Here is a 25,259-nt window from a genome sequence, read left to right as displayed (position 1 = left end):
GGAAATATCATCGTATGAATTTAAATCTAAATTTTTATGAGAAAGTAGTGTTAAAACAGGGTTGCCAAATATTTTTTAGACTAGGAAAAGGCGCATAGGTGAAACATAATCGCATGAAAACAACTTGAAGGTTTATAAGAGAATAGTATTAGAATAGGGTTGCCAAATATGCTTAGTTTAAAAACGCATAAGTACGTAATTATTATATAAGTATAGAAAATAATAACGTGGATGGCAATTGAAAATTATTTAAACTGCTATAGCTATGCTTTACTAGGAAACACAGAACACTTGCTCTTCAACAAATAATCCTAGGAGGGAAACCACTTAGAGTAACAGAAAGGGTAAAATATCTAGGACTTGTACTAGATAGGAAGCTAAATTGGGGCTCACAATCGCAGACAGTGTACTCCTGCGGAGGGCTTATTGGGAAGAAATGGGGATTGGAACTCAGAATGATACATTGGCTCTACACAGGAGTGGTTAGGCCAATTCTCTACTATGGTATTGTTGTATGGTGAGAAGGGTGTGAACATCAAAAAACTTGACAAGTTTCAAAGACTAGCATCTGCTCTGATAACCGGTGCCATGTCAACCACACCGTCGAAAGCATTATATGCGACATTAAACTTCCTGCGGCCGCCGTAGCCGAATGGGTTGGTGCGCGACTACCATTCGAAATTCACAGAGAGAACCAAAAAATTAAGAAAAAACATTTTTCTAATAGCGGTCGCCCCTCGGCAGGCAATGGCAAACCTCCGAGTGTATTTCTGCCATGAAAAAGCTCCTCATACAAATATCTGCCGTTCGGAGTCGCACACCACAAATAGGAGGACGAGCTCGGCCAAACACTCAAAAAGGGTGTACGCGCCAATTGTATATATATATATATAAACTTCCTGCCGGTAGATCTGCAGGCAAAATATATTGCGCGTAGCATGGCAATAAGGCTGAACACTCTAAGTAAGTGGCCAAACACGGATTATGGTCACGGTAAAATCCTGGCTGGCACTTTGGGGCTTCCCGGACTGGTGGTCTACGTACTCCCGCCTATACTTGCAATTTTAGCGTTTACGACCCTCCTACCCTCATGAGAAGAGTGGGAACGGGACCATGTGAGACAGGGCGAGTCCATCCATGTATACACAGATGGCTCAAAGCTCAAGGGCAGGGTGAGCGGAGGTGTATATTCCGAACATCTGGGGATCTCCTTCAGTTTTCGGCTCCCCGACTACTGTAGAGTCTTTCACGCAGAACTGATGGCAATAATAAAAGCCGCACCACTGATACAGTGTGATGCGATAACCGGAAATGATATCTATATTTTCACTGATAGGCAAGTGGCAATAAAATCCCTCACAAAACAGTCGACAAACTCCAAAGTAGCCATGAAATGTCGCACATCTCTTAACAAGATGGCTGAGTCATTTCACCTGAAGTTAACATGGGTTCCTGGCCATCGCGATATTGAGGGTAACTGTAGAACCGATAAACTAGCGAAACTCGGCTCCAAATTGACCGATGAGTACATATTTGCATACTATTGCAAACATGTAAGCTTTGAGGAAATTGTAAGAGCAGCGAAGGATAGATGGTGCAACGAAACCACATGCAGAATCGTCCGACAACTGTGTCCGACTCTCAATGCTAAACGCACAGAACTTCTGCTAAGACGAGATAAGCAGAGGCTTAGTACATGGATTTCAGTCATAACTGCCTAATAGGTAGACACGCCCAAAGGATGGGTGTGCAAACACATGACTTCTGTAGAAGTTGTCTAGATGAGGACGAGGAAGAGACAATCTCGCACCTACTGTACCAGTGTCCTGTTCTATCCACACGCAGGTTTACTATTCTGGGTAGCCAATTTTTTAATGAGTTGGAAGATCTCTGTTCTACAGAAATCAGAGATATTTTAAAATTTTTGAAAAGCACAAACTGGTTTTCGAGGGAAAAGCCTGAGTGTGTCTCACAGGACAACCGTTCACTCAAAATTAGTTATTGAATTTATAAAAATGCAGCTTTAAAAAACCATTAAACGTTATGTCAAATTTCACATACACGCACCCCAAAAGAACTCCCAAATGTATATTTGTCTACTCTTTTCTCACCTAATAAAGGGTGATTAAGTTTCAAGGGCCGGTGTTGATTTAGAATAAAATAAAATTTTTTTAGGAAATCATTATCATTTCTCTTTATTATGATAATACTGGCGTGACTCAATTACGAATGAAACAAAATATCGGCCAAACAGCCGCCGTGACCTCGACGGCACACCTCCATCCGATGGCCCAAATTTTCGACGACGCTGAGGCATAATTGAGGTTCTATGCCGTTAATGTGCCGAAATATCTCATCCTTTAGCTCTTGAATTGTTGCTGGCTTATCGACGTGCACCTTTTCCTTCGAATAACTCCAAAGAAAGAAGTCCAACGGTGTCAAATCACATGATCTTGGCGGCCAATTGACATCGCCGCGACGTGAGATTATTCGGCTATCAAATTTTTCGCGCAAAAGAGCCATTGTTTCGTTAGCTGTGTGATAAGTGGCACCGTCCTGTTGAAACCATAACCACATCCATATCTTCCAACTCGGGCCATAAAAAGTTCGTTATCATCTCACGGTAGCGAACACTCTTCACAGTAACTGCCTGACCGGCCTCATTTTGGAAAAAATACGGCCCAATGATGCCGCCGGCCCATAAACCGCACCAAACAGTCACTCTTTGTGGGGGCATTGGTTTTTCGGCAATCACTCTTGGATTATCATTCGCCCAAATGCGGCAATTCTGCTTATTGACGAATCCACTGAGGTGAAAATGTGTTTCATCGCTGAAATCACGAAGTGCGCGATATGCATTTGGACTTGAACGCCCGTTTTCATAATAAGCCTGAATAACTTTAATGCGTTGCTCGATTGTGTATCTTTACATGGTTCAAATTTAGTTAGTCTGAAATTATATTAGAAAATGTCAAATGAAATGCTGAAAAAAACTTGATATTTAGGTGTGGTTCACGTTCAACATCGGCCCGGAAAATTTAACCACCCTTTATAAAAGATGTTGTTTTTGTTGCTTGTAATGTGAACTTGTTTCTCTTAAGACACTTGTGTAAACTGTGCATGTAAAACTATTTGCTCTAAAATACAATAAAAAATAAAAGCAAAATTATTGTGCGCTTATAATTATGCAACGGGGTGTATACTAAATATAGATTAAATACGATTATAGCAGAAACAAATTAATTTTTCATGTTGTGTTTTTGAAATATTTTATTAATAATGTTATTAGAGTTCCCCCAATGGCACATGAGAAAACTCACAAATATGTTTGGTTAGCAAAAAATTGCATAGGGTTGCCATATAACTTGTGTTATTGAAAATATATCTATCTATACTCGTATATTTAAATAGCAATAAAAACTTGGCGTCAACTGCAATATAAGTCTTCTGATAAGATAACAGAAATACGATTTAGCATTGCACAAATCCCCTAATTTTGTTTGGTGCCAAATTAACACCTTGTTGAATTCATTGATTAGGAGACGCTAAATTATTCTCAAACTAAATTTTAGTTCTTACACTAGACTGTTCAATCACTAGCACACACTTTCACAGCACGTCGATAACTTCATCATATTGAAACACCCTGTTCATTTATGTCTACTGGAAATGCAATAAAATACATCCATAAAAGCCACGCTTGCAATTCCCTTTATTTTTTGTTTGTCATTCTGGTCCCATATAGATGGTGATCCATATGTATGTCTGTACATGTGTGTACGACAAAATGCAATTAAAATTGATAATGAAGTAAAAATGTTAAATATGTAGGTAATAGAAATATGAATGTATGTAGCAAAAAATTAGCCGGCTTTTTAAAGGCGGAAGCATATTAGTAACACTGTGTGCACAAAAAATGTGTACGGCGTGAGAATAACCAGGCTTGAATAAGATGAGTGCTACAAAGTGCTAAAGTAGAGGTTTAAGACAAAACTTTTTTATTTCCTTCTTATACTAAAATTTTGTTTTTGTAAGGTAAAGTATCAGCAACAATTATTGCCTAAAAATTGTTTAGATATTTTACTTACCAATGCAATATGGAAACTATATGGAAGGGCAGGCGCTAGTGCGTCGGTAATGTACGAATAAATTCTATATATTATTCATTTAAAAATTAAATGAATGAAATCAGGCAGTGTGGTCATGTGTATGTTTGTACATATGCCCAATAATAAGAGTTGATCTACTTAAAAATTTTACACTTGGCGGTAAACGGATCTTTACCATGACAGTAAACGAGTATTCTAGTGTTTCCATTTGTTTGTCGCATTGTGTGCAATGGTTTTTCCACCTTTCATTTCACCCTATTTTATAATTTATTTTATTTTATTCTTGTTTTTTAATATATACCTTTGGTTGGTTGGTTGGTTTAAGGGTGACCCCGCATCGGAGTGCCACATAGACCGCAAGTTGGGTCCGTTGTGTTGCCCTAGAGCTCATTATGTTATATGATTTCTCCACCTAACCGAGATTTTGGTCAAAGATATTAATTCGTTTCGAGAATTTGATGAGAGATTCGATTTTCAGGTTCGAGAGTACTGAAAGATTGTCAATTGTTGAAGAGCCTAGAAGAGCGAGTCTACTTCTGGCTAGGCCGGGACAATTGCACAGCAAATGCCTGCTCGATACTTCCTCATCTTCGTCCTCGCAGTATCTGCACATGTCGTTTTGAGGAACCCCGAGCCGACGTGCGTGAGTGGCCAAAAGGCAGTGGCCGGTGATAAGAGATATTATATGCCTTAGTTCGTGTTTCGAAAGACTTATAAGGGTTTTTATCTGTTTCAGATTGTAAGATGGCCAGATTTGTCTGGTCGTAACGCAAGTAGTTTCCACTCGCCACCTCCGATCAGCAATGCTGTGAAATTCTCGATCAATGATCATTTTACATGTTGAGAGCGGAATGTGGATTGTTGGTAAGTTACTAACATTTGATTGCGCAGCTCCAGCTCTTGCGAGCTCATCAGCTTTGCAGTTAAATATATTATATATCTTTACTTTTATTATATATTTGCTTTTCTCATATTTTGTATTTTATTTCAATTTACTTAATTTGATATTTTTTTCTTGCTCTTATTTTTATTTTACGTAATATAATTCTTTTTAATTCAACTTTTTTTACTTAATTTTAGTTTATTTTAATACATTTTTGTTCTTTTTGTTTTATTTTACTGATTTTTTTATATTTTAAAGTAAATATTTTTAAAATTTGTGGAACAACATCAAGACGCACGCCAATAAATAGGAGGAGGAGCTCGGCCAAACACCCAAAAGGGGTGTACGCGCCCATTATAAATTATATACATATATTTTTTTTTAATTAATGAAAAAAAAAAAAATTATTTTATTACATTTGGCTAAATTTTTTTAATTTTCTATTTTTTTATTAATAGGACTATGAATAAGTTCGTGCGGTTTTACAACAGATGGCGTAACTTGATTATTATTCCATCGATCCACATTTCCAAACATTCATTGGAGAGCTACTGTCGTAAGGCACAAACGTCAGTATAAGTTTTTTATTTGAAGCGTAAACAACAATATTTTTACCACACTTGAAAATGTCGAATTTCGTGCCAAATAATGTGTTTTTGCGGGGAATTCTTCTTCATTATTTTAATATGAAGAAAAAAGCAGCCGAAAGTCATCGTATCTTGGTGGAAGTTTATGGTGAGCATGCTCTATCTGAGCGAACGTGCCAGAAGTGGTTTGCACGCTTTAAAAGTGGTGATTTTGGCTTGGAAGACGAAGAACGCGAGGGTGCGCCGCCAATGTTCATGGATACCGAATTGGAGGAATTGCTCGATCAAGATCCGGCTCAAACGCAAGAAGAGGTTGCAAAAACTTTGGGAGTTGATCAATCAACCATTTCCAAACGTTTAAAAGCCATGGGAATGATCCGAAAGGTAGGCCATTGGGTGCCGTATGAATTGAAGCCAAGAGACGTTGAACGCCGTTTTATGGCATGCGAACAACTGCTTCAACGGCACAAAAGAAAGGGTTTTTTGCATCGAATTGTGACTGGCGATGAAAAGTGGGTCCATTACGACAATCCAAAACGTCGGGCAACGTATGGATACCCTGGCCATGCTTCAACATCGACGTCGGCGCAGAATATTCATGGCCTGAAGGTTATGCTGTGTATCTGGTGGGACCAGCTGGGTGTTGTGTATTATGAGCTACTGAAACCGAATGAAACGATTACGGGGGATGTCTACCGACGACAATTGATGCGTTTGAGCCGAGCACTGCGAGAAAAACGGCCGCAATACGCCGATAGACACGACAAAGTTATTTTGCAACATGACAATGCTCGGCCACATGTTGCACAAGTGGTCAAAACATACTTAGAAACGCTCAAATGGGATGTCCTACCCCACCCGCCGTATAGTCCAGACCTTGCGCCATCCGATTACTATCTCTTCCGATCGATGCAACATGGCCTGGCTGACCAGCACTTCCGTAATTACGATGAAGTCAAAAAATGGATCGATTCGTGGATTGCGGCAAAACCGACCGAATTTTTCACAAAGGGAATCCGTGAATTGCCAGAAAGATGGGAAAAAGTAGTAGTAAGCGATGGACAATATTTTGAATATTAAATTTGTAACCATTTTACGTCAATAAAGTTTCAAATTTCGAAAAAAAACCGCACGAACTTATTCATAGTCCTATTACTTTTATTTTTTATTTGTTTTTTTTTTATTGTTTATATTTTTTTATTCTATTGTACTGTATTGTATTGTGTAGTTTTGTTTTACTTCATTTTGTTTGTATTTAATATTATTTAATTCAAATCTTTTATTTTTTTAAATGTTCGTTCTTTTATTTTGTTTAATTTCTTTAAATTTTGTAAATATTTAATATTTCAAATATTTTTTTTAATTACTAATTGTTTTACCTTTCACTTTTTACTACTTCTATTTTTATTTTTTTTGTAACTAATTTTTTTTCAGTTTTTTATATTTTGTATTCTATTTTTTAAATTTTTATTTACGTATTTTTTTGTTTTATTTTATTTTGTTTTTATTTTTACTTTATTATACTTAACTTAAATTTTTATTTTATTTTATTAAAGATTTGTTGTTTCTGCTTTTTTTATATAACTTCTGTTATTTTCTTAAACTTGTAATATTAAAAATATTTTTTAAATACCTAACATTTAAAATACTTTTTAAATAAAAATTTGTATATAATTTTTTATTTTATCTTTTTCTTTATAATATATATAAAAATGAATGTTTGTCTGTATGTCATAGATGAACTCAAAAACTACTGGAACGATTATTATAAAAATTGGCATACATATGTGTGTATTTTTCCACGGAGAAGGTTTGTAGAATATGCTCATTGCTGCCACTCGCCACCAGGTAACGCAGCAGAGTAGCAACTTCTGCTCCGTTCAACCGATTGTCATAAAAAATACTATGACCACATATTTTTACACAGAGGGAACGAATATGACATCGAATACTGCTCGACACAGCAGATACGCACGCTATTTGCCATAATATTGACAACCTGCTTCCCATCTAATCCAAACGGTCAGCTATGCGCCACTTATCGCCAAGCTTGCCTGGAACTAAATCTTCTTGAGAATGTTGCACATTGGGACACTGCATATTGAAGACATATGTTTGACACTCGCTAACAAGGCACTGGTGCAACTGGGAATGCCTGCTTCAAACTGACCTGCTAACAACCTTTTCGTTCGAGAATTTCAACGAGAAACACACTATGATTCTGACGAACTGGGGACATTCGTTAGAACAAATAGTTCGCAGTTGATTCCAGAACAACGCATTGTATTTCACAGAATTACGCGTGCAATCACATAACAAAGCGGTGGACTGTTTTTCATAGGTGCGCCCGGTGGTACAGGCAGGACTTTTTTCTTTCACTAATTTTGGCAACCATACGATCATAGAATAATATTGCACTGGCTATCATCTGGAATTGTGATCGCTTTCGCAATGACTATTAACAAAGCACAAGGACAATCGTTCCAAGTGTGTGGATTAAATTTGGAGAATCCATGCTTCTCGCATGGACAACTGTATGTGGCTTGCTCACGTGCCGGAAAACCTTCTGATTTATTCGCCTACGCACCAGATGGAAAAACAAGAAATATTGTGTATCCCACAGCACTGCAATAAACATCGAATTGAAAGTAAACTTTCTAATGACACAATTTTTTCGAAATAAGCAAAATCAATAAAATGGTTTAGAATGAATTGAATATTTGTGTACTAATTTTTCTTTACAGTTATTTTTCTTAAATTTATTTTAGTTGTTGGCGTAGCGACGCGCGCCGGGTACAGCTAATTTATTTATAAACATTTTTTATTTTTTCATTGTGTTTTATTACTCTATTTTTATTACTTAATACTTTTTTAATTTTCGGCTTTTTATATTTTGTATTCTTTTTTTTTTTCTATTTGTGTAACAACATCAAGGCGCACACCACAAATAGGAGGAGGAGCTCGGCCAAACACCCAAAAAGGGTGTACGCGCCAATTATATATATATATATATTCTATTTTTTTTAATTTTTATAAATTTAAAATTTGTACATAGTTCTTTATTTTATTGATTTATACAATTTTTTTATTTTTCCAAATTGTTTTATTACTCTATTTTTATTATTAAATTCTTTTTTAATTTTCAGTTTTTTGTATATTTTTATCTTTTTGTTATTTGAATTTTTTTATTTCAATTTATTTTGCTTTGTTTCTATTTTTGTTTTATACAATTTAATACAATTTCTTGTTCTTTTTATTAAATTGTTGTTGCTTTTGTTTTATTGTATTTAATTTCCTTTTATTTTCTTAAATATTAAATATTCAAAACATTTTTTATTTAAATAATTGAAATATCTTTTAAATAATGTGACACAAAAAATACTTTTTAACTTAATAAATATTATTAATTCTTTTTTAATTAGATAATTTTTTTTATTATATATATTTTTTTTAATACGAATTTTTTTGGTTTTTATTTTGCCCTATCTTATTTAATTTTTGTTTTTATTTTATATTGCTTAATTAAACTAATTTTTTTTTCTTAAATGTTTTGTTTTTATTTCTTTTATTTTTTAATATTTAATAGCTAAATAATTTTTTTAATGAATAACCGTTCTTTTTTTATTAGTACTTTTATTTTATTTTGTGTTTTAGTATTTTTTATTTGTTTTACTCGATTTTATTTTTGTTCCTATTTCGATTTTTGTGTTTAAATTTCATTCTTTTTGTTAAGTTTGATTTTTTAATATTTTAAATATGTTTTAAAATAATTTTTTTTGGCTTAATTTTATCGCGTTACTTCATATGATTCAATTTTTTCTTATTTTTATTTATATTTTATTTCATTTTATTTAAATTTTTTAATTTGAACTTCTTCATTGTTATGTTAATTTTTTTATTTATTTTTTGTTTTATTCTATTATTTTTTATTATTATTTTGTATTATTTAATTTAATTTCTTTTATTTGATTTTATTTTATTAATTTTTATTTTATTTCATTTTATTTGGAGCTTCTCCTTTAATTTACGGTGCACGTTTTGTGGTTATACCAAAACTGGAGGGTTCCGCGGTTAATTTTACCTTGAAACGTTTTAAGAGAGATTTTTCATTACCTGTCGGTTAGAAAAAATGTGGTAGTTCCGCACAAGCACACACACTTATTTTGTTTAGTTTTTTCCCACTTTATTTCAAGACTTACTCGCTTTGACGCTCTGGGGTATTTCGAGAATATTCGTCTCAGCATTTTCAAATTAATATTTTTCAACAAACGGCAAACACCAATTCCGAAGGAGTGTAATTTTTGTTATTTTCACAGTTTAGTTTTCATAAATTTTTTAATAAAACAATTTCAAGACTACACAAGCAGAAAGAATTCAACAGAACTTGTCACCGTTCAAGTATCAATAAGAAAGTGGCAAGCCATCAATTTACCGGCTTTCGTTTCGGCCTTTGACAATCTTTGCGGCTGAGTTGCTCAATTTAACAAAAGGTAGATCTCAGAGATGTGGGATGGGGGTGCCAGTGATGGGTGTTGCACGGAATGTGCGGAATTAAATGCCATAATAGCGCTAACAAATTAATCGCTGCCAAGTGCTTGTGTCAATAAAAATATATGTTTGAGATTTTGTACTCTTTATATGGTGACCATTTGTATGAATAGAACTGCAAATGTGAGAGACGCGTATTGAGCGCGCACATGGCCTGCAAAAAATATTCGCCTAGACTTATTTAATTGAAACAAAAATTTTTTTTAGTAACTCTTAATATATTTTTCTTGGTTTTTGTTATTCTCAATTCTCCTTTTGTAAAAGCCTAGTGACCTTTGTAAATTTTCCGCATCTTTATATGTATGTAAATTGTCACATAAATTTTTTGGTAATGTTTTTTTTATAAATTGTTGATTTTCAGGTTTTGCTGGCTTGGAAAATTTTTGAAGGCTTCGTTTCGGTTAAAGGTGTGAAAATTTGTATACACGTTTAATTTTATTTATAGCCAAATTTGTAGCGTGAAAAAAATTGTGTGTATAAATTTTGTATCAAGTTGTCAGTCGGAATTCTGGCATGTGTGTGAATGTATCATACATGTAACATAGACATACTAAGGCAAAATAAAAAAAAAAATAGCTAAAAGAGTAGTTCGTCGGTAGGTACAATAAATAACTTGTGTAACTGAATTTAATGCTAACTGCAGAAAAAACAGCCGCTAGAGTCTTTAGCTTCGCTGGCGAATTTACTAATTCAATTAATTATACTTATAAGTAGGAAATTGGCCAAATAATTTACAAAGAAGTACGCATGTACGTATGTTAGTAGTCTTTTGACATTAAAGAATTCGGAGAAAACCTTTGTATTGATTTTTCGAGTAAGCCGTGTTAAAAAAATGCATAAAAATATCATCCAATATTTTTTGACAGAAAAAAATAAAAAATACAGCGACAGCCGTAGCCGAATAGGTTGGCGCGTGACTACCATTGAGTAGTGCTGATGATAGAAAATGTTTTTTCTTATATCAGTCGCTCCTCGGCAGCCAGTGGCAAGGCAGAGAGTGTATTTGTCATGAAAAAGCTTCTCATAAAAAAAAATTCTACCGGTCGGAGTTGGCATAAAACTGTAGGCCCCTCGATTTTCGGCACAGCATCGAGACGCGCATCACAAATAGGAGGAGCTCGGCCAAACAACCTATAAAAAGTGTAGGCGTCAATTATAAATAATTTTCTCGGTAGATGACTGTAGTGATCGATATCTTAAGAGATTTAAAGTTTTTGCTCGTTGTCTTTTGCTGTATTTTCTTTGTTTCATTCAGTTTTGAGTTACAGGGTGTAAGCAATGGAAGTAAACGAAGAGACAAATTTGGTATATTTCACAGTTTTTCTTTGATAAAAGCAAAAATGCAAGCCAGGTTGAATTCCGTTGAAATTGTGAATGGTGTTTATTAGGCCGGGTCGATTTGTGGGGAGGCAAAAAAATTGCCCATTGCTCTGTGAAAATCATATTCTAGGGATCAAAATAAGAAACTTTGCCGAAGCAACCATACCTCTAAAACGAATTCTGATGTCCCCCAATTTGGGTCGAACTTTTTAGTTTCTTTTCTCTTGTAAAGGCCAAAAATGGTGGTATTTTGAAATGATTGTATGGGGAACCCCCCAGGGGAGTTCCAGGGGGTGTGCCACTGGCATGCGTGGATCGGCCGTCCAAAGTTAGTGGGGGTCGGGCATACATTTGGACTCGATTGGAGCCTTCTAAATGGGTCAAAGTGGGATTTTTCGTTCGACCCAAATTGGGGGACATCAGAATTCGTTTTAGAGGTATGGTTCCTTCGGCAAAGTTTCTTATTTTGATCCCTAGAATACGATTTTCACAGAGCAATGAGCGATTTTTAAATCGACCCGCCCTAGTGTTTATGGTGCTGATACTGTAATAGCAAATTACGTACAATTTTGGTTTCATCGATTCCATTCATGCATTTTTGATGTTAAAGAAAATGCTGACAGTCCAACTGCTAGTTTCTAGGAAATAACACCGTATCATATTTCTAAAATTTTTATTTTATTAGTAAGTGTAAACCTAATTAATTTAAACAAAATTGCGAATATCAATGGATTTAAGTGACTCAAAAGTTTTTGCATTATCGACTTAATGTCAATCTTTAACACAGTGCGACAATTTTTAATTTTATTTCCCACACATGAAAAGTGGTTGGTTAACATTAATCTATTAGCAAAACTAAAACGGTGAAAATGGTCTTTATTAAAATTTTGAGTTTGATTAAATTACAACAAAAGCTTTAAGTATATGGAAGGACGAAATTTTCAAAATTAATTAATTAAGTTTTTAAAACTTCAAAAAAGCCAATATTCCTTCATTTCAAAACACATTTTATTAATTTTTTGACAAACATTGTTCTAAAATATCAAATTATCTCGACTTTCTTCTTTCATTTAATATTCATATGTCCATGTCATATAAATAGTTTCATAGAATAAGGATACTTTTTTTGATGCTAGGTTCTAATTGAAATAGTGAAGTGATGCAAAAAATTTTGGCTTGACTAAAAATCTTAATTTACTACCATTGAGTAATAGCATCGCGCGCATACCGATTTTCTCACATGTGTCAAGTACAGTTGCACGGTCCTGCATCAAGTCTAGTCTAACGCTTTCAAATCGCGGTCTCGTGGACTGCCTACATTAACAGCTCATTGCAAGATTATCATAAAATTCCTATTGTTGGACGTCTTGTGCGGCACTCAGCGATATCTGGCTGAAATCAGAGCACGTTCACGTCCAACTCTTCAATGCGCCACCAAAAATGTTGGTTAACATCTCTCAGTGAATACCACTACCACTACATATACGCGTGGATTTTCCGGGCTTCAAATAACAGCAATGGCAATTGTGCTTGTCAATGTAGGCTTCATGCGAAAAATGACTTTGGAACAAAATCGCCATCTTCTTCCCACTACTACACAGAAAAATGTTATGAAGCAGATGCCCAGGGGCATTCAATTTTGAAGTTAATTGAACTTTATGAGCGAATAAGCGGAGGTGTGATTTGGAAAGTTAAAGCTCGTATAGGAGGAAATCTGCGCTACATCTAACGACATCGTTATCAACCATGTAATGAACATTCTAAGAAGAGGAAGAAAAAAAAACAACAACTCAAAGTGAAAGCTTGTCAGATCGGAAATAGCTGATTGGTAACATTTTCTAAGTGTGGACAATTTTTTTGGTTACGAGTTGTGCTAATAAGGGCCAGTGTTGATGTTGATGATCCAGAGACTCGTTTTTATGTATAGAAGAAGATTCGGCAGATTAGTTGAACAGTAATTAATTACAAGGCAGCAAAATCACTAAAAAGAAAGAATTCCATCCCACAATGCCACAATATTTTTGTTTTTTATCATAGCTCGATCTTCAAAGTAGAGCCATCGATTTTGTTCGCACTTGTTTGAATAGCCAAATGAGCAACAAGTAACCGCACATCTTTTCGATGCTCATTACTCGAAAATTTTCGAGCTGAGCTGAAGTATATTGAGCCTTTCTCACAAGATCGAGCATATCTTTTAGGTATCTCGATTTTTTTGTCAGCACTTTTTTTTTTAAGATTTACAAAGTTCTATATACCAGTGCTAACGTCGTTGAAAAACTAAAGAAATGTTGCCAAAAAAATTCTATAATTTTTGTTCAGCTGGTAAAATTGCTCAGAAGCTCGCAAATTTCATACAAACATTTGAGCAGTTGAGCAATGAACGAGTTACGACTTGCACTGCTTAACACCCGGATATCTGGAGTTGCACCATGAAAAGCAATAAACACATTTTTTTGGTTACAAAAACTTTTTCGCCAGATTTTTTTACATATTGTTTTATTTCTTTATAGACACATGATTTAACTGATTGGTTGGTTGGTTTAAAGGTGACCCCGCATCGGAGTGCCACATAGACCGTAAGTTGGGTCCGTTTTGTTGCCCTAGAGCTCATTATTTTATATGATTTCCCCACCTAACCGAGATTTTTATTATAGATTTTGGTCCAAAATATTAATTCGTTTCGAGAATTTAATGAGAGATTCGATTTTCAGGTCCGAGAGTACTGAAAGATTGTCAATTGTTGGAGAGCCTAGAAGAGCGAGTCGACTTCTGGCTAGACCGGGACAACTGCACAGCAAATGCCTGCTCGATACGAGGAACCCCGAGCCGACGTGCGTGAGTGCCCAAAAGGTAGTGACCGGTGATAAGAGATATTATATGCCATAGTTCGTGTGTCGATAGACTTATAAGGGTTTTTGTCTGTTTCAGATTGTAGGATGGCCAGATTTGTCTGGTCGTAATGCAAGTAGTTTCCACTCGCCACCTCCGATCAGCAATGCTGTGAAATTCTCGATCAATGATCATTTTACATGTTGCGAGCGGAATGTGGATTGTGGGTAAGTTACTAATATTTGATTGCGCAGCTCCAGTTCTTGCGAGCTCATCAGCTTTGCAGTTACCTTCGAATTCACTGTGGCCCGGTTTTAACTGATAAAAACGAATATTATTGTATGTTATATGGTACATAGGCTTGGCCAAATTTGATTAAAAACCACAAGACTTAAGGGGGTATTCCAGTGTGGAGTTTTGAAAAAATCGAAATTTTTGGTTTGCATATTTTCAAGGTTTACACATTTAAGAATAAGTTATTAAGAGGATGTTTTTTTAATTTCTATTATTTGATGAGTTACAGCCTTTGTGGTGACATGGCATCGGTTCCGATCCGACCGCTTCAACTCAACTCGAGCTGCCGGTAAGGATATCTCAAGTTTTAATAGACAGATTTACTTCAAATCCGGAGATGATGTTCTTTATACATTCCTTCATCGGATGAGACTAGCTAGAAACTATAACTTTTCATTTAGTATTTCTAAAAATAAAGAAATTTTTGGAAAAATATGCAAAAAAAGTTTTTTTTTTTAAACAGCCATATTGTGATAAATTCTTTTTAACTTGTCTAAGGCTCATTCGATAGCGGCATCCATAATAATTAAAAATCCGTTTGGGTTTTATTTTTCAGATCACCAGGAGGGTTGTACTCATGCATGCGCAGACACCCTCATGTTTTTGGACTGCACATAATTTTGTCAATTTTATGCTTTTTTTTGGGTTGGTTTTTAATGCAATAATTCATAATCAATAAACAAATAATAAAAAAGTGGATGTTAAACATTTTTTTGTTTCTTTGTACAGCGCTTCTAAAACCAGGCGAAATTCATGCTTCTATGTACACTGGAATACCCGCGGAAGCGCCTAAAGAGGGAATATGGTTAGAGACTCGCCTTTGTTTTAATGTGCAGTCTTTGTTAGACTCAGTCAACTGAGGTGTCAAGAGGCATCACAAAATGTGGTTAAAGATTCACACGACTATGGCTAAAGACTCGGCTTGGTGTGATATGTGCCGGAACAATGAAGAGACATAGAGCATTGCATATTGAATATGTGAATGTTCAGAGTTTGATCGAATCAGACATAAGTGCTACGAAAGCGTCCTTGAGCATTCGTTAGTCTAAATAATTTACAACCGGCTTCCTTGATACAATCTACTATATTCATATATACGAAGAGCCAGCGGATTGATAGGCATATTAGCCGTAACTGACTTGAAGCAAAAGGGAGGTTCTTCACCGGCAGTACAATGGGCAAATGTTAAAGCATCAACGTTGTGGTGATCGCTTCTACTAAAGAAGTGAGTAAAGAAAGGGGAAGACTATTAGTCCGGGAGCCAGGGGTCATTTTGACCTGATCATTTTATGTCGACTGATTTTAATACTGAAGACAGACGCAATCCAATGGATGACGAAACCAACGGTCAGCTGGTCCAGTAGCGGTGGGTACGTGCGTGGGATGCTGTGAAACGTGTCGAAAAAGAATTTTAATTTATTTTACAAGTTCGCCTGTTAAGCTGGCGTTTTTTCGCCCCTCTACGGTGCAGCTGACTATTTGTTTTTATTCTACTAAGTGTCAACAATACACAAAAAAATTTTAAGCCGGTATTAATTGAGTTGGTAGACATTTTTTTTCGACCAGTTTCGTACCCTCCCACAATCACACCCACCGCGGGTGCGCCAGATGACGTTCACTTTCGTTATTCATGAAAGCTAAGTCACAAGTATAGTCAAGAATTTAACGGTATAAAAACGCAGTCCAAAATCGATCCCTGGCTCCCGGACTATATGGAGGATCCTAATTTTAATGAACATAATTGTATACACAAGGTGGCGCAAAATTAATTATCCAGTTTTGTTTTTGTATTTTTTTAATATAAAAAAAACCAAAAAATCTTATCAGTGATGGAAATCTCTATTTTCACTTTTACGCACTTCACTGCTTGACTGTTTTTATACTGGTGCTGTCTGCAATGACAAGTGTCATATGTGACTGACGTACGACGCCATTTTCAAAAAGTATAAATTTTCCGATAGTGTAATTAATTTTGCGCCACCTCGTACCAGCATTATTGCCAACAATTGAAGCGCCCCTTCGATCGTTCAAATAGTCATTTTAATTTTCTTTTCTTTAATTAAGCAAATATTTTGGATTTTTCGCGTAGTGCAGCCAATTTTAGGATGTAAATTACCTTCAAACTAAGAAACCTAATTGAAAATAACCAACGACATGAACTGTGAAAAAATGTGCTCACAATTAATTAATTAACCACGCTTAATGCAGTCAAACCGGCTCTAAATTAACTGAAATACAAAACAAAAAAACTCAATTCAGAACAGATTATAGCGCCGGCTGAGCTAAGCGCACGCGCGTAGTACAAAGTGCACCACAACATAAATTACATACATCTATACGAGCGCTGAAAGTGTTAGCGTTAATGCTGTATAATTTACTAAATAGTCAATACTATAACAAATAAAAAACAATAAATAAAACAAAAAAAAAAAGTTAAAGAAAAAATAAAAAAAAAAATACCTCCACATGCACAAAATTGGTCAAAAAGTAGGCTATTTTGCCTTAAGTTGAAACGGAGCAGTTTTTGTAATGTGAAAAACTCATGTATTTAAATAAAAAAAAGTTATAAAATAAAATAGTAAATACACATAAAATAACAGCACGAAAAATTTACTAACTCAGTCATTGCGCTGCCAAAAATGGCTATTCGGAATTGTGTCAACATGCATTCACTCACTCGTCTATATATTAGGCACAAAACTGGTCAGCCAAGCAGTTAGCCAACTATGAGTACTTACGAGTTGGCTTGACGGATTTTCAAATTTTCAAATTTTCATTTATTTCAGTACAATTCAGTATTCATACCTGTTTTGTCACATTTACAGCGAGTATTTTCTATTTCAGTTATGTTTTTGTTTTTGTTTTCTTGTTTTGGATAGTAAAACATTGTAGCTCGTCTGATGTTTGTATGTTGTGTGTGTCAGTCTGTGAAAACCATAACGAACTGGCTAACGCGATTGGTGAATCACCCACTCAATCAATCCGATTTCAGCAAATATTTTAGTATCGATTCTTCTGAGTGATGGGCCAAGTCAAACGAATTGAAAGCAAACAAAAGCAGTCTGTGTTTTGGGGTAAAGATAAAGGGTTTATGATTAAATATTTACACTTTGTCACTTTTGAAAGGCAATTTCAATTGCAGGAATTTACGCATCACCATGAAAAAGTCGATGCATCCCCAAAGAGTAACTGTTTTGGAGCAGACTTTGGTCGGGCGGCATCATTGGAGCATTTCCTTTTTTTGATGCGAAAATGAGCGAAAATCTGCTGTTGCCTACATTCAATAGCGAGCATTAACATGACACTCTAACCGCGTATAACATACACGACATTTGGTTTCAACAGAATGGCGTTACATATTACACAGTCTACCATCCAATAGGTCTCCGCATCAATGCCCTTGAAAATCGATAATCAACCGAAACGGTGATGCCAATTTTTCATCTAGAAGTTGTAATTTCACTCTATTGGACTATCCAGAGAGGATTCAAGAGATGCAACATGAAACATAAGTTGGCCAAAAATCGCGGAAATGTAATGAAAAATTGGGTTGGCAAAATAAGCTATTGAGCGATTCCATGTTAAGTGATCCAAGTACTTCGGACATTGTCGTGAAATTTTTCTGAAAATTTGTTTATTTATAGGCTTGTGAAAATATTTGTTAAATTTTTTTACAAAAATGTAGTACAAAAAAAAATCTCTAAATAATTTTGAGATTCATTCAATGTTTGAAATAAAGTGAAATATCTTAAGTCCTATTTAGATTTGCAGTTTTTATTATTTTTAGGATAAAATATACTTAAAAAAAATGTTTTTTTGATTTTTAGGATAAAATATACATATTTTTTAAAGAATTTTTTTCGAGAAACACCCACCCCCTCAAATTTGTTTTTATTGCTTTATTAATTCACAAATAGCGAAAAAAACTTTTTCCCAAAAATAAGAAAAAATTTGCAGTCAAAATTTTCAAATAAAATTCTCTAAAAATTTGAATTTTATCAAAACATTTTTTATCTAAAATTATTTTTTTTAATTTTTTTTATTTTATATTTCATCCTGAAAAAGAAAAAAACTATGTAAATGTTAAACGAACATATTTGATTTGAATAAATTTCATACCAAACATTTTAATAGTGAATAAATTTCAAAATTGTACACATTTTTCAGCGTACTTTTAATTATACTTAAGCCTATAAAAAGAAAATTTTCAGAAAAATGATGGTTTAAATTTTCTTTTTCGTTTTTTAAATAAAAAAATTTAAAAAAAATTTCTAATAAAAAATTTTTTTGTCTAAAAATTTTAATTTTATTTGAAAATTTTTTTATCTAAATTTTTCTTTTAATTTTGTTTTTAATTATATATTTTATTATAATTTCTTAGTAATTCATTAATTCACAAGTGGCAAAAAAAATTTTTTTTCTCATTAATAAAAAAATTTTGCAATAAACATTTTTTAAATAAAATCTTTTTATCTAAAATTCTTTTTTTTATAAGGAAAAAAATTGTGCAAATGTTAAAAAACATGCTTGACATGAAAAATCTGCATACCAAAACTTGCAATAGTGAATAAATTTCAAAATTATAATTTTTTTTAATTTTTTCCAGTTTACTTCTAATTACACTTAAGCCTATAAGAAGACTATTTTCAGAAAAATTAAGATTTAAATTTTTTTTTTATTTTTAGGATAAAGTATGCATATTTTTGAAAGATTTTGTTTTTTTTTGCGATACACCCACCCCCTAAAATTTTTTTCTTATTGCATTATTAATTCACAAATGGCAAAAAAACGTTTTCCCAAAAATAAAAAATAAAAGCTCAATAAAAAATTTTTTTCTCTAAAAATTTGAATTTTAATTGACAATTTTTGTATTTAAATGTTTTTCCATTTTGTTTTTTAATTATATATTTCATCCTAAAAAAGAAAAAAATTATGCAAATTTAGAAAAAACATATTTGACTTGAAAATTTGTCATACCGAAATTTTCAATAGTGACTAAATCTCAAAATTATTAATTTTTTTTTAAATTTTTTTCAGTTTACTTCTAATTATAATCAAGCTTACAAATAAGCCAATTTTCAGAAAAACTTAGGAACATGTCCAAAAATACTTGGATCACTTAACATTAAAACGCTCATGAGAAAACGCCATAAAAAATGTTACAAACCACAAATATTAAATACGCTTTATTCTCGTTTATAGCACTAAACGGCGAGTGAGATTTAAAGCTACATATACATATGTACATATGTATGTGGACTGTATATCATTACCATATGTTTTAATTAAAACTTACCTCCATTGATTCATCTTCAGGTGTTAATGCAATAGATGATTTTCTTTGGCCCGATGAACCAGTGCCTTTGGAAAGAAAGGAAAAAATTTCTTTAAATATTACAATGATAACAATTAGAGATGAATTAAAAAGCAAAAATAGATGTGGATAATAATTAAAAGAGAATATTAGAGTGGGTTTATTATGATTTAAAAAAGAGCTGTTCTAGTGAGGCCAGATATTGGCAATTACAACTTGATATTCCTGTTCCCATATTAAGATTTGTTGTTGTGAACTTTCAGCGAAACGCTTCAATTGATAGACGGAATGTTGTAAATTATTATATAACTAAAAATCTCACGGAATCGGTTGCCTTGATTCTTTTTACTTTTTCGATTGATCCTACTCTTTCGCGTCGATGCGCTTATTGTATTCGGCCGCACAGTGGCTAAACACTCAGCATAGTATAACCCTTTTTCTTGCTGTGACTAGCTGAAGTGTACCATAGCGCAGCAACTTAATAAATTTGAATGTGAACATCTGACTTGAGAGGGTATAGTCGCCGCTTTGCTAGCCGAACAGATGATTATACTCGTAAGCGCAATCTTCAAAACTTCATGGAGCTTTGTTTTTTGCGTATAGTATGCGGAAAGTTTCTGTCACCAAACTATCTAGGGCTATTTATATTTACCCATTTTACCTACATCTTTAATAAATCTTCAACCGACCCATACTTTGCAAAATTATAATGAAATATTTTGATATTGTAATAAAAGTGTACGTCTTTTAATTTAATCTAATCTTTAATTTTTTTACAATTACAACATTAATTCCGTCGTTTTTCGATAGCGCTAGTCGAAATAAACCGATCTAGAATATTCTACCGTAAGTTTGAACATCTGTGAACATAACAACAACACCGCCTTAGTGAATTTGTATTCATTCATAAATTTGCGCAAGGTGAAAGTTGTCAGTTGTTGTATCAAATTTGCATAATTTGTGGGAAGTTTTGAGGTTCATCTTCTTTTCAAAGAAGTCTGCGGCTAAGCGACATCAAACACACTTAAATGCTTACGGGCAGCTACAAAGCAATCGTGCAGCATTATAACGCTCACCCTCATATCCCAAAAGGGGTGAAGGAAGACGTGCGTTCTTATCTCCCTCTTCCTACTTGCGATTATCAACTGTTCAGATTGGTGGCACATTTTCATGCTGATCAGCATTTTCGCTCTTAAGAAGAAATCAATAGCAGATCGATTCGTATATCTTCTTAAAAGAACCAATTAAAGAAGAGTGCTTCGAATCGTAAATATTTAGTTAATTTGTTAAAATAAAGCTTTACATTTTTGGGTAAAAACGGCAGAAACTAAGTTGTATATCTAATAAATATTATAGATAAATTGTTTTCTAATTACAAAGCTGTTTGTAAATACTTCACTTGCCAAAACTGTCGCTTCTTAGTTCTCTAAGGTTTGGCTAAAAATTAACGTTATCTGATTGTTTAATTATTATCACTTTATGGAATCCATTCAATAATATGAAAACCATTCATCACATTCTAGTTCCTTTAGTATTCATAGCTAAATGTACCAATCGGGCCCCTAACATATTTGTATTATATTACCACACCCTCCCGCTCAATTTAGCAATGTATTTAGGTGAGCGCCTAAAAGCACGCAATTAAATAGCGCGGTGTCTCACACGAAATCACATTTCAACACTCTTCTACTCACTAGCACACATCTATACATACACACATAAAAGCACACTCAGCCGCAATGGTTATTATTGGTGTAGCGCTCACTAATTCTTTACACTATTCTCACAATTTATTCAGTTCTCACAGCAATAAACATACACACACACACACACACTACCTGGCTGAATTGACGGAAAGGATGATTTAACGAAAAAACCATGATAGCTTGTATTGAAGGTTTTCTTAACTGCATACGGTAAACGTTCCACCGAAGCTTCAGTTGGTATGGTGGCTCTTGGATATGTTGGCGATGATACACTGATCGAGTCTTCAGTTTCTACGTGAATTAACTGCGGATTGCGACGAAATCGCGAATGAAAACTAACATCGTCAAGGGTACGCCGTATGAACTCCTCATTTTTTAGTGATCCACTCGCAAGGCTCGCAGCTATGGAAGGTTTTCTGGGCGCTTGAATTCTTGACATCCTACGAGTGGAAGTAGTGTAAGTCACGATTTGCAAATCGTCACAGGTATGCGCCAATTCGAGAGCGATTCTATCGTCAAGTTGCTGTTTGCTAACCAATGTTTCTGCCTCAGCATTGGTGTTTACCGGGGCCGTTGTTTTCACAGACGCACCAGTTGGCTTGGGCGACGCTTCAGCCGTTTCATTACTAGCCGTGTTATTTTCGCATCGCTTGCACTGCTGAACATTTTGGCATTTCTCTTGCACTTTTGTTGCGTGTTTACTATTTTTCAAATTTTTAGAGACAACACATTCGCTCATAATTGTCATTTTGACTTTTCTCCTCACATTTTCTTAAATAATTAATTCTGATTAATTTTCGTTTGTCACATGTATCCATTATTCAATGACATATGTATACGTATATGTTTGTTTTTCGTTTTTGATTGGTGACAAATAAAACATATGGAACAAGTTAATGGTTGCCAGTTAAACGAAAATTATATGAAATGGGATACTCGTAAATATCTAAGTAAGAAATGAGGCATTATAAAATTACGCAGGCCTCCATTTTTTCGAAGTTTTCAAACATTTGCCATTATCATTCTTAATTATTTTATTTAGACTTTTAGTAAAGATAAATGGGATATCGAATAAAAGAGAGAGTGCTACTAATTGCATGAGAAACATGGCTATTAGGGCGCCCATCGAAGAGAAATTTAGTTTCAATTGATACGGAACATTTTAAAAATAGTTTAGAGGTAGCGAAAAGTCATTTCAGGTCAGAAAATTTGGTTTTGCAGATTTATCATTTTCAGACGTATAATAGAAAATAAAAAACAATGAATACTAATAAACATACTCGTAATATGCAAAATACAAGTGTCCCATCAGTATGGTAAGAAGTAAAAGTTGCCTTTATTCCTAAAGCGGGAAAAAGTTCACACACAACACCTAAGGATTTTAGGCCAATTAGCCTATCCTCTTTTTTGCTAAACACATTAGAAAGAATAATAGAAGAGCATATTAAGGCTAACATCAGCCCTAATAAGCTTAGTATCTCACAACATGCGTACTGTAAAGGGAAATCTACTGAGACAGCACTTAACTCACTTGTTACAGAAATCGAGAAGACAATTTATAATAAAGAATTCACACTGGCAGCCTTCTTTGATATCGAGGGCGCGTTCAACAACATCCTACCGGATACCATAATAAAGGCACTGACGGATTTCGGGATCTCTGGCGCCCTGGTTGAGTTCTTCAAAAACATGCTCTTGAGCAGATTTGTGATCGCAACCCTAGGGGCCTCAAAGATCAAGAAAAAAGTTAGCAAAGGAACACCTCAAGGCTGTGTTCTGTCCCCTCTCCTATACGTGCTGGCATTAAACTCCTTGCTAAAGAGGCCAGAGGAGAGAGGACAACACGTCGTGGCATATGCGGACGATGTTGCAATGGTAGTAAGTAATACACTTAGAGAAGTCATGCAAGATTTACTAAACACGGTTGAAAAGTGGTCAAAAGCAAATGGGCTAAGCGTCAACTCCAATAAAACTGAACTTATCCTATTTACCAGGAAACATTAAATCCCAAATATAGCTCCCCCGACTCTAGGTGGAACAGCACTGTCATTTAGTGATGAGGCCCGCTACTTAGGTCTAATACTAGACCGAAAACTAAGTTGGAAGGCAAATGTCGAAGATAGAGTAAAAAAGGTGACAATAGAACTATACCCTTGTAAACAGCTGATAGGACTAAGTTGGGGTCTCTCCCCATCTATCGTATATTGGCTTTACACAGCAATTGTCAGACTAATCCTAACATACGGCATATTAGTATGGTGGCCAGCTTTAGATAAGTTATACATTAAAAGAACCATGGTACATGTACAAAGAATGGCCAGTCTTTGCATCTGCGGGGCCCTTAGGACCACACCCACAGATGCACTAAATATTATGCTTAACCTTTTACCAATAGAGCAATTCGGTAAGCAAACAGCTGCCAAAGCAGCTCTCAGACTATGAGAAATCGGCCTACTCAGAACGAACCAAAGAGGACCCCTTTCAATTTTAGAAAAATTCCCCAACATTCCTGGCAGAACGGATTTCTGTAAGGCCAAGGACATCAACTTAAATAAATCCTTTGGCACAGTACTTCCTTCCAAAGAGGAATGGTATAACGGGCTTATTGTTAAGAAAAATGATTTAAACATCTACACAGATGGCTCAAAACTAGATAACAAAGTAGGTGGAGAGGTTTACTCCGATAAACTCGGAGTTAGCCAATCATTTCGCCCATCTGATCATTTTAGTGTATTTCCCTCTCCATAAAAGAGGGACTTACGGTAATAAAAACGAGAGTATTATTCACAAATGAAGTCTTCATTTACTCGAACAGTCAAACGGCAATAAAAGCGCTTGAATCTAAAACACACTCGTCAAAAACATTTTTAGAATGTTTTGAACTACTAAATGACTTAACTAAGTGCTACAAAGTGCACCTTATCTGGGTGCCAGGCCACAGGAATATAGCAGGAAACTGCAAGGCGGATGAACTTGCTCGAACCGGTACAACGCTCGATCTCAAACCGGATAAGGCGCTGATACCCAAGCCGATAGCCACTTGTAAATTACTTATAGACAGGGAAACCAGCAGAAAGGTAAATACAAGCTGGAAAAACCTCATAACATGCGAGCTAAGCAGACAGACATGGCCGAACTGGAACAGGGGTTGATCGAAGATCTTGCTAAGATTTAACAGAGAAGCTATAGGAAAAATGATAGGGGTATTAACTGGTCATTGTTTAATAGGCAGCCACGCTAGAAGGTTAGGACTCCCGTACTTCGATTTCTGTAGAAGCTGTCTTAATACAGAAGAAGACGAAACAGTCAGACACCTTTTATGTGAGTGTGAAAGCTTAGCTATGAGAAGGCTGCGCACTCTTGATACAGCATTTCTAACCGATGTAGCGGACATAGCCCATCTATTATTATATTGCAAAAATTTAACTACTTATTTGCTTTTCATTTAATTTCCTATATTTTTTCTCAAAATACAACAACAAGAATCATATACACTCAACTCTGCTTTTACACGGTGGATACGTTGCTTAGAAACGCGTGCAAAAAATTTAGCGTAAAAATATCTATGCCGCATGTGATAAATTTGGCTGTGACTTCCACTTTAAAAATCGTGTAAGATGAGAAAACTCTAAATATTTTCCCAAAAACCGTACAAAAGAATTAATAATG

At 34.7% G+C, this 25,259-nt stretch overlaps 1 protein-coding gene across 11 annotated transcripts in view; it reads right to left on the bottom strand.

Moving 5' to 3' along the window:
• Positions 1-25,259, bottom strand: part of LOC128867594 (high affinity cAMP-specific and IBMX-insensitive 3',5'-cyclic phosphodiesterase 8) — a 422,601-nt gene that overhangs the window by 87,475 nt on the left and 309,867 nt on the right. For all 11 annotated transcript variants that reach the window (XM_054108968.1, XM_054108970.1, XM_054108973.1 and 8 more), the window contains one exon: positions 19,867-19,931. In XM_054108968.1, coding sequence (XP_053964943.1) covers positions 19,867-19,931 — 65 coding nt within the window. The remainder of the gene's footprint in view (positions 1-19,866; positions 19,932-25,259) is intronic.

This window comes from Anastrepha ludens, chromosome 6 (assembly GCF_028408465.1).
Source record: "Anastrepha ludens isolate Willacy chromosome 6, idAnaLude1.1, whole genome shotgun sequence".
In the NCBI taxonomy this organism is placed as follows: Eukaryota; Metazoa; Arthropoda; class Insecta; order Diptera; family Tephritidae; genus Anastrepha; species Anastrepha ludens.
This window is presented reverse-complemented; position numbering and strand designations above follow the sequence as displayed.